Genomic DNA, 11,552 nt, shown 5'->3' on the forward strand with positions numbered 1-11,552 from the left:
GTAGCTGGGACTACAGTCATGTGCCACTATACCCAGCTAACTTTTTCTATATATTTTTAGTTGTCAGGCTAATTTCTTTCTATTTTTTTTTCTTTCTATTTTTTTTTAGTAGAGATGGGGTCTTCCTCTTGTTCGGGCTTGTCTCGAACTTCTGACCTCGAGCGATCCTCCTGCCTTGGCCTCCCAGAGTGCTAGGAGGGCCCCAAACCTTGAATATTATAATGAAGGGATACCCACTGAAGCTTTAGAATTGAGCTTAAATAATAAGAAATATTAACCTCAGTACCAAAATAAGCTAAAAACACATATTTGACAGGTTTGAAGAGGGGCTATATTAATGTGTGAACTGCAGAGTTATTATAGATTATGAAAGGAAACTATGCAGTTTGGAAGAATTGAATGTGTGCCAGACACTTTTCTAAGCAGTTTACATTTTAGATCTTTACAGTAACCCATTGAGGTAGATACTATTATTATCTCTATTTTACAGATGACAATACTGAGGCACAGGAGGGTTAATTTGCCTAAGGTCCCACAGAGTTGGATTGTTGACACTAAAGAGGACAACTCCTCTATTACTGGTTGGATGGAACAAAGTTTTATGCCAGTATAGCTACTTCATATCTATTTTAAAGTCACTTTCAGTCCACCAAATCTTATCTAAGAGAAATATTAAAGAGTAAAGCTAAAACTACTGAAAAAAAAAAGAAAAACTGAGGGAGGCAGGATAATGGAAAAAGAACATATCTTTGAGGTTTGTTTTTTTTGGGGGGGGGCAGGGTCTTACTCTGCTGCCTGGGCTAGAGTGCAGTGGTGTCATCATAGCCCACTGCAACCTCAAACTCCTGGGCTCAATTGATCCTCCTGCCTCAGTCTCCAGAGTAGCTGGCACTACAGGCATGCACCACCAGCTAATTTTTAAAATTTTTTGTAGAAATGGGGTTTTGCTCTGTAGCTCAGGCTGGTCTTGAACTCCTGGCTTCAAGTGATCCTCCCATCTCTGCCTCCCAAAGTGCTAGGATTACAAGCATGAGCGACCATGCCCAGCTCCATTTTTCTTTTAGTTTTTCTTACTTTCTTTATATAGTACCTGTTTTAGGATGAACACTAAAAGGACTCTTCAGTAAATGATTGATTCCTTTGCTAACATTGATATCCAGCCGTGGAAAACAGTACTGGAGCATAATCTCCCACTCCAGCCAGGGTCCACATTTGTCATTTTTGATGTTATTCTAAAAGCAGATGCAAGGCCAGCATGAGGATCAGTAGGAACATTTGAGGTTTTCTTTAAAGAAAGTTAAAAAAATGATCTTCAACCATTTTTGACTAAGCAAAACAATTGGAATTTAATTAAGAATTGCATTATATTTGTAATACAGATTTCATTGGAAGATACCTGACATTTGATGGCTGCTTTCTTCAAATGCTCCCAACGCTGAAGTGAACTATGAGACTTTTGGAAGTTTTGTTGAAGTTCATCATGAACTGGTGATGGGTCATTAAGGAACACACTCATTTAGGGCACATCAATGAACAACTTAGTTTTCAGTATGTATTATCACAAGGATATCTTATAAATACTTTGTAATTATTAATGTCCTCTGAAACACAAATATTAAACACTTATATCCTTGAAAAATTCCCCTGTAAAAATACAGTGGTGATATGACAGAAACAATGTCAAAATAACTATAAGGTGTAATGTAAAGCTTTCCCCGGTGTGCACATATTTTGACTGAATGAGTTACCATTCTTTACCCATTAATTCTAGGACCAGCTTCCAAAACGAGGAAGGTGATTTACAAAATGGTTCCAATTCTTATTGTATTCTAGACAAAAGATACAAAAATCCAGAAATACAATAGATATTTTGCATAAAAAAAGAAACTTATAGGAATAAGTATATGTCACACAAGCAGACATGTCTGCACATTTATAATATGACAGGATCCATAAAACCAGTTCTTGGGAAAGGATATTTTCAGGAACAAGGGCTAAAATCTTATCCCAGCTTTCTTTATTTTCAAGAATATCTTGATCAACCAAGGCATATTTTTCAAAGTAGTTTTTAATTATGTTTATAGATCTTCTGTAGGAACAACAATAACAACAAAGTCCCAACACTATTAGCAACACATATGCCACATAGGTATTGTTGCCCTTGGGTGGGAGACTATTGCTTATTTTCACTGAATTTCTAGAACTAGGTAAAATGGGAATACCACCCTTTGCAAGGTTATGAGAATGAAAGGAGACGCTTTAAGGGGAAAGAACCTAGCACAGTATCTGGCACAGAATATGTATTCAAGAAATGTTTACTTTTTAAACTCCACAACATAGAAGGTTAGTAGCATCATAAATATGCAACAAGGGTAGAAAGCAACCAACTCAGGAAAACAGAATACATTAGTAGTAGAATGTGGGGCACAGTCTATAGTTTCTACTCTGAATTGCTTGTTTTAACATCTCAACAATCACATAATGCTTGCAGTTTGCAAATATACTTCACATTTACTGTTTCATTTAGTCTGCCACAACTCTGAGACAGGCAGAACAAATGTTATGCTCTCCATCATACAGATAAGGAAATGGAAGCTCCAATATTTTTTCAAGGTCATAGTAAGTGGCAGAATAGGGATATTTACTCCTTATGTACGGGTCTTTCCAGTATCCTGGAGAAGTAGTGAATTAAGTGGAAAAAGCATGGGCTTTGGAGTCAGGCAGACCAGGACATGAACTCTAAATTTAACAAATACTTGTACAATGCCAAGCAAATTGTATTTTCTCTCTAAAACTCACTTTCCTTATCTGTAAATAGAGATACTGTCTTGTCTCTCATAAGGTTGTTGTGAAGACCAATGATAACAATTGTAAAGCACATATCATGAATACTGCAGCATAAAACAGGCACTCAGTTAACTGTAGCTATTATTATAAAATGCTACTCAGCAGTGAAAATTGATAGCAAGGTAATTCTAAAAGCACATGTAGGTAAATCAGACACAGCTTAAACTGTATGGAATCTTTTCCAACAGACCTGACAAAAGGGTGAATTCTTTCACTTAGGTGAACTTTCTTTTTAACGTCTTGACCACCCTGAAAAATACCATCAAAAAAGAACTTCAAGTATATTATACAAATGAAATACAGTCATGTGCAGCATAATGATATTTCAGTCAATGACAGACTGCATATAAGACGGTGGCCCCATAAGGTTATCATACTGTATTTTTACTGTACCTTTTCTATGTTTAGATATGTTCAGCTACATAAATACTTACCATTTTGTTACAGTTGCCTGGAGTATTCAGCATGGCAACATGCTGTACAGATTTGTAGCCTAGGAGCAATAGGCTCTACCATATAGCCTAGATGTGTAAGTAGGATATATCATCTAGGTTCACATAAGCACACTCTATAATGTTTGTATGATATTACATTTCTCAGTATATATACCCATCATTAAGTGATATGTGACTCTAATTTAAAATTTTCTTTAACATGTTCAATTACTATATTTAAAATTATGTAAATTCAAAGATACTGATTAAATTCTGTAGATAGAGAAGCCTGGATGCTATTTTATATAGTCTCAATACCTGTAACTTTCTGGGTTAATTCTACTTGACATAATTGAACTAGAAAAATAAATTAATCTTGGCCGGGCGCGGTGGCTCACGCCTGTAATCCTAGCATTGTGGGAAGCTGAGGCGGGCGGATTGTTCGAGCTCAGAAATTTGAGACCAGCCTGAGCAAGAGCGAGACCCCGTCTCTACTAAAAATAGAAAGAAATTAATCAGCCAACTAAAAATATATAGAAAAAATTAGCCGGGCATGGTGGCGCACACCTGTAGTCCCAGCTACTCAGGAGGCTGAGGCAGGAGGATTGCTTGAGCCCAGGAGTTTGAGGTTGCTGTGAGCTAGGCTGACGCCACGGCACTCTAGCCCGGGCAACACAGTGAGACTCTGTCTCAAAAAAAAAAAAAAAAAAAAAAAATTAATCTTCCTCTTACCACAAAGGAGGATACTTACAGCAAACTAAAATATTGTAAAACATGTGGCTACTATGACTTCAAATTATCTACTGGTAGAATCATCTACTGTTGAATGTAAATAAAAAGATAGTTTAATTTTCTTTCTTTTTTTTTAAATTTCAGAATATTATGAGGGTACAAATGTTTTGGTTACATGGATTGCTTTTGTACTGCTTGAGACAAAGTTGTAATAATTTCCTTTGTTATTAAACATATCAGGCTTGGTAACATCTAATAAATTAAGCAATGTAAATTACAATTAAGAGGACCTTACCTTTACAAGACTCAAATACTCAACTATCCCAGAACGCACTGCAGAGGACAGTTTTCTAACTGATTCATCACAGACCCAACAATGAACACCTCTCCTTCCAGAATATACCCAGAGACGATGCTTAAATCCAAAGTCCTCTGAGAATGGGAGAAATAATAGGTTTTAAAAAAAAATTCTATAAACTCCCTTTTCTTACTTTTTAACCCGATTTCCACATGTACTCTCATGTTAAATATTCTAAATTACTTGTAGTTTCCTGTGCTTCCCATGTTCTTGCCTTCATCTCTTTACCCATCATGGTCTCTCTGCCAAAAATTTCATTATGCCCCAGTGTTTCCATCTCTCCCTGACCAATTGTCATTTAATCTTAAAGACTTAACCTAGGAGTATTGAAAGAGTTAATATATTTACAGTGTTTAGAATAGTGCCTGGCACATAGTAAGCCCCCTATATAAGAGTTAGCTATCATCATGATCATCATCAACGTCATTCCCACCTTTTCTGGGAAGCCTTTTCTGACCTAATCTCTTCCCATTCTTATGTACACTCCTGCTGTATATAATAGCACTCCATGCATGTTACTTAACACAGATATAATCCTCAATTTTTATTGATCTCCTTCGTAGACTATGTAACCTACTTGAGGTAAGAATTGTTATTTTTTATATTTCCGTCATCTAGAACAGTATGTAGCACATAGAGTTGCTCAATTGATGACTGAATTGGGGAAAAAAACCACACTGGTTTGTTTAATAGCTTTTAAAATTTCCACTTTAATTGTATTTTTATCTTTTATTTTCCTCTCGTATGTTTCAAGGAAACATATTAGAAATTTATGAGATTTGATTATAAAATACAGAGACTAATATTCAGAGGTAAATAGATTCTTGTGTTTGATCTCACTCAGACACTGCTGATACATGCCTTTCAATGCTCGGTCGATGATGCGTATGGCCATTGTCATGAGGGTCCAGCACTTAGAGCATATGTCTGCAGAACTGGAGCAGAGTCATCATTACTCACTGTCAATGATGTTACCCACCCTAAAAGCGAGGCACACAGTGCTTACCTACAACACCTCCTCACATCATCATAGTCTGTCATGTCAATGTCAAACACCAGTTCTTTTTCCTGAGCCTGGAAAGCTCCCAGCTTCACTGTATTGTGTTGATTGGGCTACAAATACAAAATGTCAGTTTCTGTAAGAGCTGCCATGTTGCTAAATATGCTTATTTTCTACCCACATGGAAAAAGTGGCCAAAGAAAAACAAAGTAACTGTGCAATGCCAAATCTACGTCAGTTAAAATTCATTACTTTGGATCCCACACACAGAACTGATGAGTTTTAACTTTCACTCACTTAAAACAGGGTTTGATAAGTAAATATCCACAATAAATATATGTTGGTCCATAAAAATCACAATAAAGCTGTTTTAAGTTTCTGATAAGGAAAAGTATATACAAATAATGCCCTATTGCAAGGTGTTTTAAGGACCTTTACTTGTTATTGTATATGCAAGTAACAAATACATATTTATTTAAAATTTTTCAATAATTCAAAAAGATCCCCCCTATTAGATTGAATTGAGACTTTATTATAAAGAGATTATAGTCTATCAGGTAAAGAAGGTAGACTGAATACAGGTACTGGCTGGGTGTGGTGGTGCACACCTATAGTCCCAGCTACTCAGGAGCTGAGGTGGGAGGATCACTTGAGCCCAGGAGTTTGGGGCTGTAGTACACTATGATCACACTTGTGAATAGCCACTACACTCCAGCCTGGGCAACACAGTAAGACCCCTCACCTCTGAAAATAACCTGCTAACTAAACACAGGTACTTACTTTTCTCCTTCCAAATCCCACAAAAAAGACAGTAAGGTTTTTTTTGTGTTTTTTTTTTTTTAATGGCATATGCCTTTTAACAATGGATCAGAGAAGAAACAATACTACCACAATTTTTATAACTGTAAAATCGGAAGGGAATGGTAAATGAAGAGACTCATAAAAGCAAAATCTTAGGCTGTAAGGAAAGATAAGCAGCAACCCAAATTACACCTCAGAACCCCCCAAAGCCTCAGGAATAGGTGATACCAGCTATCTCTTGTGGTGGTGAACCAGAGATTAAAAACAGGGGGGTTGGTTCAAAGCCTATTTAAGAAGCAGTTAGCTCCCCAGGTTCCTACACTTACCCTGCAGAGCTAGGTGACTGCTCTTCCATTTCCCTGGCTGAAGACACCTGAGTTATCTATGTGGAGAGTAAAAAACAGAGGGTCTCTGGATTGGAGGTGGGGTGGGCTTGGGGGACAACAGGCACACTGAAGAAGAGTGTATCATACTGATATTAGGGGGAATAATTAGACATTTATATATGGAATGTTAAGACACACAGCCCTTCCTACTTCTATACCCTGCCAACCCAGGCAGGAGACTGGAAGATTCCTTTCTGAAGAATATGACTAGATGTGCCAGGTACTGTTCTAGGCTCTAGGGATAAATCAGTGATGAAAATGAAGATCTCTGTGCTAGTGGAGTTTTCATTCTGGTGACGATCCAGAGAAAATGACATCAGAGATTCCCTAATAACATGGCCTAGCCAGATGGCCCTACTGTAAAGAAATCTCAGCCATGTACACAGAGCTTCCAATAAGCTTTTTAGTACTCTTTTTTTTTTTTGAGACTGAGTGTCACTTTGTCACCTGGGCTAGAGTGCAGTGGCATCATTATGGCTCACTGCAGCCTCAAACTCCTGGGCTCAGGCCATTCTCCTGCCTCAGCCTCCTGAGTAGCTGGGACTACAGGTGTGCACCACCAGGCCCGGCTAATTTTTCTATTTTTTGTAGAGACAGGGTGGTCTTGCTCTTGCTCAGGCTGGTCTTGTGGCTGTGATTGCCACACTAGAAAAAAAAATTTTTTCCTTGGGGTCACAGTGTTTTATTACAAAAATGGAATAAAAACTTAGAAACGATCCTTTCTAACTTAATGAAAAATTTGTTATTTTTTGTTTTCTGTGCATGAGTTATATGCAATTAAATTGTCATTATTAATTGTAAGAATAAGAGAACATCAACAAGTAAGATTTTCATGAGCCACCTGTAGTTACATATGCTTCACGAGGCCCCGGGCTCAAAACTAGCGTGAGTTAAATACAACTCACATGGCAGTTAATGTGTTAAAATGGAAAAAATATAAGCATATTATTCAGAGATAAGGAGGCAAATACTGTAAGAATCATCTTGGTCCCCAACCTTTTTGGCACCAGGGACCAGTTTCATGGAAGACGGTTTTTCCACTGACAGGGGTAGGGTGGAGGTTGGGATGGTGAGCAATGAGGTCAGCTGTAAATAAATACAGATGATCACTCTCCACAATCACTCCCCACTTACCTCCTGTGCAGCCTAGTTTCTAATAAGCCATGGCCAGGGGTGGGGTTGGAGGACCGTGGAAAAAGAAAGCAGTTGCTTCTGGGTGACAAAAAATGAGGGGGAGAGGTAGCGGGTTTTATTTTTAATTTTTGTGAGACAGAGTCTCACTCTCTTGCCTGGGCTAGAGTGCTGTGGTGTCAGCCTACCTCACAGCAACCTTAAACTCCTGGGCTCAAGCGATCCTCTTGCCTCAGCCTCCCAGGTAGCTGGGACTACAGGCACACGCCATCATGCCCAGCTAATTTTTTCTATTTTTAGTTGTTTGGCCAATTTCTTTCTATTTTTAGTAGAGACGGGGTCTCACTCTTGCTCAGGCTGGTCTCGAACTCCTGAGCTCAAACAATCCACCCGCCTGGCCTCCCAGAGTGCTAGGATTACAGACATGAGCCAGGCTGCAGGTTTCTTTTTAAGCCTAACGGAAGTACTTGATTTTGTAAACTGTGCATACATAACTGATAAAAATCACAAAACAAAACACAAAAAGAAAAAAGGGTCTATAGATGCTTCTGTCTTGGCTCAGTAAAAAAATAAGACTTTTTTCTTCCTTCAGTGTTAGGGAGAAGGCAGTAGAGTGGCACCGTGGCCCTTCTTTAGAGTTTCATTCTCAGTTTTGTTCTCAATCTCTAAAGAAGTAAATTGCTCCAAAGTATTTTTCCTGCCTGCCTTCTCTCCTTAACCTGATAATGAGAAACAAGTCTGGGATTTAGAGTCAGAAAACCTGGGTTCGAGTCCCAGCTCTACCATTGAGAAACTGTGTGACCTTGGGCTAACCAAGTTCTCTGGGCTCATTTTCTCCTTTGTAAAAAGAATGAGGATTGATATGAAGAACAAGTTATACAATGTATGAAAAACTCCATACAAAAGCTATTATGTGTGTATTGTTAAGAAGGGCAGTTTTGGTTTGTTCATTCATTCAACAAATACTGGGTACTATCTCTGGCAGGCACTCTTCTAGGCGCTTAGAATGTATCAGTGGGGATGGAGGAGTAGCAGTTTGTAGTGGGCCTCATTGAGAAGGTGCTACTTGAGTTAAGACTTGAAGGAGGTGAGGGAACAAACCAAGTAGATATCTGGGGAAATGTGTTCTTGGCAGTGGAAACAGCTTGAGGAAAGGTCAGCCTGGCGGGAATGGAGTGGGTGTGGGGAGAGAAAGGCAGTTAGTCTGAGTGAAATGAGGAGTCATCAGAGAATGGTTTTGAGCAGAGGAATCACAGAATCTGAGTTGTTTTAAAAGGATTACTTTAGCTTTTATGTTGACAATTAATTCTAGATTCTATAGGGGCAGATTGTTAGGAGGTTTTTACATTAATTCAGATAACAGATGCTGCTGGTAACACTGGTAGTAGTGGCTGGATTTTAGATAGATATTATGGTAGAGCCAAAGGGATTTCCTAACAGAACAGGTATGGGACGAGTATGGGAGTGTGAGAGAGAGGAATCAAGAATAACTCCAGGCCGGGCGCAGTGGCTCACGCCTGTAATCCTAGCACTCTGGGAGGCCGAGGCGGGCAGATCGTTTGAGCTCAGGAGTTCGAAACCAGCCTGAGCAAGAGCGAGACCCCGTCTCTACTAAAAATAGAAAGAAATTAATTGGACAACTAAAAATATATAGAAAAAATTAGCTGGACATGGTGGCGCATGCCTGTAGTCCCAGCTACTCGGGAGGCTGAGGCAGTAGGGTCGCTTGAGCCCAGGAGTTTGAGGTTGCTGTGAGCTAGGATGACGCCATGGCACTCTAGCCTGGGGAAAAGAGTGAGGCTCTGTCTCAAAAAAAAAAAAGAATAACTCCAATGCTGGAAGAGAATGTAATTCTCTTTTATTTCCTTCTCTTAAATCATGATGACTTCTTAATTTAGTCTTTTAGCCAGATACTCAATTTTTTTTGTCCTGGTGAGAATGCAACCAATTCACTTCCAAATGATTTCCAGTCAGTAATGCAGAGTGTCAAAGAACAAAAAGATCAATCTACTTGCAAAAACAGTTAAAAAGTGGCTTTTCAACCTGAGTAAATTCTAAAAATTTATCTCAAAATGCTGGAGGCACCAACCCATTCTTGGTTTAACAAACAAAACAACAAAATATATTTAAAAAAGATTTCTTACTCTGTGGGAATATACCGCGCCTATATCAATCTTGTATGGATTCATTTTCTGCATCTCCTTTTCCAGATCACTTTGGTTGTTGAAGGATTGGTAGCGAATGTAAATATCATCTTTCAATGTGAATGAAAATTCACGGTGTTGAAAGTAATTCTTTATCACTGCAAAATGAGCGAACATTTTAAAGTTAATTTGGTACTTTATTCAGCTCAGGACATTATAATTTTAACCAATGAGAAGATATTTTTAAAGAGTCTCCTGTGCCCAACACTGTGCTACATAGATGTAAAATAAAAAGTGGTACCTAGTTCCTAATTTGAAAGGGCTTACCATACCACATTTATTAGGGGAGAGTAAAGATGAGAAAACAGATGTAGAAATGTTTTAAATATGTGATGTCACCTCTCTCTCCTCAGTGGGCACTAATAAATTCAGCTGTGGGGAAGCAGGAAAGGCTCTTCTGTCCCTGTCCCTTTGTAGCTTCATGCTACGACTTAGTAACCCCCTTGGCACAGCTGCAGGTAAATGAAGCACCACCTAATGTGAACCTGACCACGAAGAGGTAGGAGCAGCAGCTGTTTTTTACGGTGTGGCCGCAGCCTGGGTATTATATCCACTCTCGGCCCATTTACTCCTCAGGGGTGGTGGGAAGGACTTGAGATAAAGCATGAAAGTGCCCGGCCCAATGCCTGGAGCACAGGGGGCACTTCACACAGTCATCCTAAGGATACCCCGCCCGGAACCTCCTTACGCTCCGTTCCCGACCCACTCCCCACCCCACTCCCCACCTCCATCACCTCCGCCGTAGTTGAGCCAGCGATAGTACTGGGCGTAGGGAAAGAGCCTCCGGTAATAAAGTTTAAGCAGCTCGGGCAGCTCGGTGGGGTCAAACGTTTCCATTGAGCGCGGAACTAGACCCGGGCTGGAGTGCCACAAGAATTGGCGGGAACAGCACAAGCGAGCCCTCCACCACTGCGCAGGCGCATGGTCTGTCGCCCGCCGACTTCCGGGGCCGCCGGGAATTGTAGTTCCCTTTCGGTGTCGGCCTGGGCTGCGGGAGTCGCAGGAGTGGGCAGTCACCTGCTCCGCCACTAGGCTTTTGTTGGCAGAAAAAGGAGGCCGTGTCCATACCAGGAAGAGGATCTTTTCCGGAAATATGAGGCCTGTAGCATATTGAATTAGGTGATTAAGATGAAGTAAAAATGATGTTCCATGGGAACTTTGTGGATGTTTTAGAAATTAGGCCGGGCATGCTGGCTCTCGGCTGTAATCCTAGTACTTTAGGAGGCCCAGGTGAAAGGGTCACTTGAGCTCTGGGGTTCGAGACCAGAATGAGCAAGAATGAGACCCCGTCTCTACTAAAAATAGAAAGAAATTAGCCAGGCATGGTGGCGTGTGTCTGTAGTCCCAAGCACTCGGGAGGCTGAGGCAGGAGAACACTTGAGCCCAGGAGTGTGAGGTTGCAGTGAACTACAGTGATGCTACTGCACTCTAGCCAGGGTGACAAAGCGAGACTCTGTCTCAAAAAAAAAAAAAAAAAAAGAAAAAAAGAAATGACACTAATACTTTTTAAGCGATTTCGTAAATTAGGTCTTCATAGAATTACTAGGTCCGATATGTGGAAATAAACGAAGATCAGCCAGATGAGAAAAGCATAGGCTGTTCAGCACTTACTACAGGACCGTAGTCAGACACCATTACTTGCATTTGGTAGGGACTCAA

The 11,552-nt window shown here is 39.9% G+C and overlaps 1 protein-coding gene across 1 annotated transcript in view; it reads right to left on the reverse strand.

Moving 5' to 3' along the window:
• PRIM1 (primase, DNA, polypeptide 1 (49kDa)) overlaps positions 1-10,779 on the reverse strand; it is a 19,559-nt gene extending 8,780 nt beyond the window's left edge. Inside the window, exons 1-9 of the mRNA XM_012650993.1 lie at positions 10,628-10,779; positions 9,834-9,991; positions 5,378-5,484; positions 5,233-5,306; positions 4,309-4,445; positions 3,038-3,096; positions 1,980-2,089; positions 1,397-1,488; positions 1,091-1,232 (exon numbers count right to left, since the gene is read on the reverse strand). Of these exons, the coding sequence (XP_012506447.1) occupies positions 1,091-1,232; positions 1,397-1,488; positions 1,980-2,089; positions 3,038-3,096; positions 4,309-4,445; positions 5,233-5,306; positions 5,378-5,484; positions 9,834-9,991; positions 10,628-10,730 (982 nt within the window). The 5' untranslated portion in view covers positions 10,731-10,779. The remainder of the gene's footprint in view (positions 1-1,090; positions 1,233-1,396; positions 1,489-1,979; positions 2,090-3,037; positions 3,097-4,308; positions 4,446-5,232; positions 5,307-5,377; positions 5,485-9,833; positions 9,992-10,627) is intronic.
• Between the last annotated feature and the right edge of the window lie 773 nt (positions 10,780-11,552).

Source organism: Propithecus coquereli, unplaced genomic scaffold (genome assembly GCF_000956105.1).
Source record: "Propithecus coquereli isolate 6110/MARCELLA unplaced genomic scaffold, Pcoq_1.0 Scaffold111, whole genome shotgun sequence".
NCBI lineage: Eukaryota > Metazoa > Chordata > Mammalia > Primates > Indriidae > Propithecus > Propithecus coquereli.